At 34.2% G+C, this 990-nt stretch overlaps 1 protein-coding gene across 1 annotated transcript in view; it reads right to left on the bottom strand.

Moving 5' to 3' along the window:
• The window catches only part of LOC101584331 (ATP-binding cassette sub-family G member 2), a 209,682-nt gene that overhangs the window by 66,372 nt on the left and 142,320 nt on the right, over positions 1-990 (bottom strand). Inside the window, exons 3-4 of the mRNA XM_004640645.2 lie at positions 741-800; positions 54-168 (exon numbers count right to left, since the gene is read on the bottom strand). Coding sequence (XP_004640702.1) covers positions 54-168; positions 741-800 — 175 coding nt within the window. The remainder of the gene's footprint in view (positions 1-53; positions 169-740; positions 801-990) is intronic.

The following is a 990-nucleotide window of genomic DNA, read 5'->3' as shown; positions in this document are numbered from 1 at the left end:
ATATGTGCTTTATGAAAATGAGGAAACCTATAATGCAAATAATCTACTCTTACTTGTGCCACATAACCAGAACAGTACTTGAAGTTTGCAGGAAGAGGTTCTCCATTCATCAAAACATCTCCAGATAATCCATGTGGATCTTTCCTTGAAGCTAAGACATCTAACAACCTAAAACAGGACATATACTGAAAGTTTTTACTCTTAGTCCACCTTCATAAAATGCACTAGTCAAAGAATATAATAGTTCAATGAAAATTTTGAAAGTGTATAATTGAAGTTCTAACCTTTTTTTCATTATGTGCAATAAGCAACTCTAAAAATATGACATTAAAACAATATTGGTTTATCCAGGACTGACCTCCCAAATGAGTCTTCTTCTGCTGTCTGAACATGGTTCTAACTCAGGCATTGTTCTCCTTTATCTTAGATTCATGCCCTCATTTCATCTCTCACTTTTAATATCCTGTCCTATTTTTCCTTCTCAAATAGCTCATACTATGGCCAGCCACTGTATGCCAATGCCATTATTATGCCCTATAAGTAAATATGAACCAGTAAGATTCTTTTCAGTTTGGGATAAAACTACAATCTGACCCAACTGCATATTATGCACAGAAGCTAGGAGCAGACCAGATATGCACAGCAAATGTCAATCTTAACCTCTTCACATAAAAGAGATTCTTTAAAAGCACAATGAAGCTGCTTAGAAAAGGCATACTTATCCTTTTTGCTATACTCACACAGATTTGCCTGCACTGGTGGGTCCCATAATAGCATTGAGGCCAGGTTTCATGATCCCACTGTAAACAGAAAAACAAAGATTTATTGTTCCACTTTATGCACAGTTCTATTAACTTAGGTTATGCATTGAATATACTCAATGATAATTGACAAAATTATGGACAGAAAATGACAATCACACAAAACCAAACAATATTATTGAATAATAGAAGTCTAGTATACAAAAGTTGTTAATCTCAACTCAATAAG

The sequence above is a fragment of the Octodon degus genome, unplaced genomic scaffold (genome assembly GCF_000260255.1).
Source record: "Octodon degus isolate 3935 unplaced genomic scaffold, OctDeg1.0 scaffold00125, whole genome shotgun sequence".
Lineage (NCBI taxonomy): Eukaryota > Metazoa > Chordata > Mammalia > Rodentia > Octodontidae > Octodon > Octodon degus.
The sequence above is the reverse complement of the archived record's forward strand: the minus strand, read 5'-3'. Positions and strand labels throughout refer to the sequence as shown.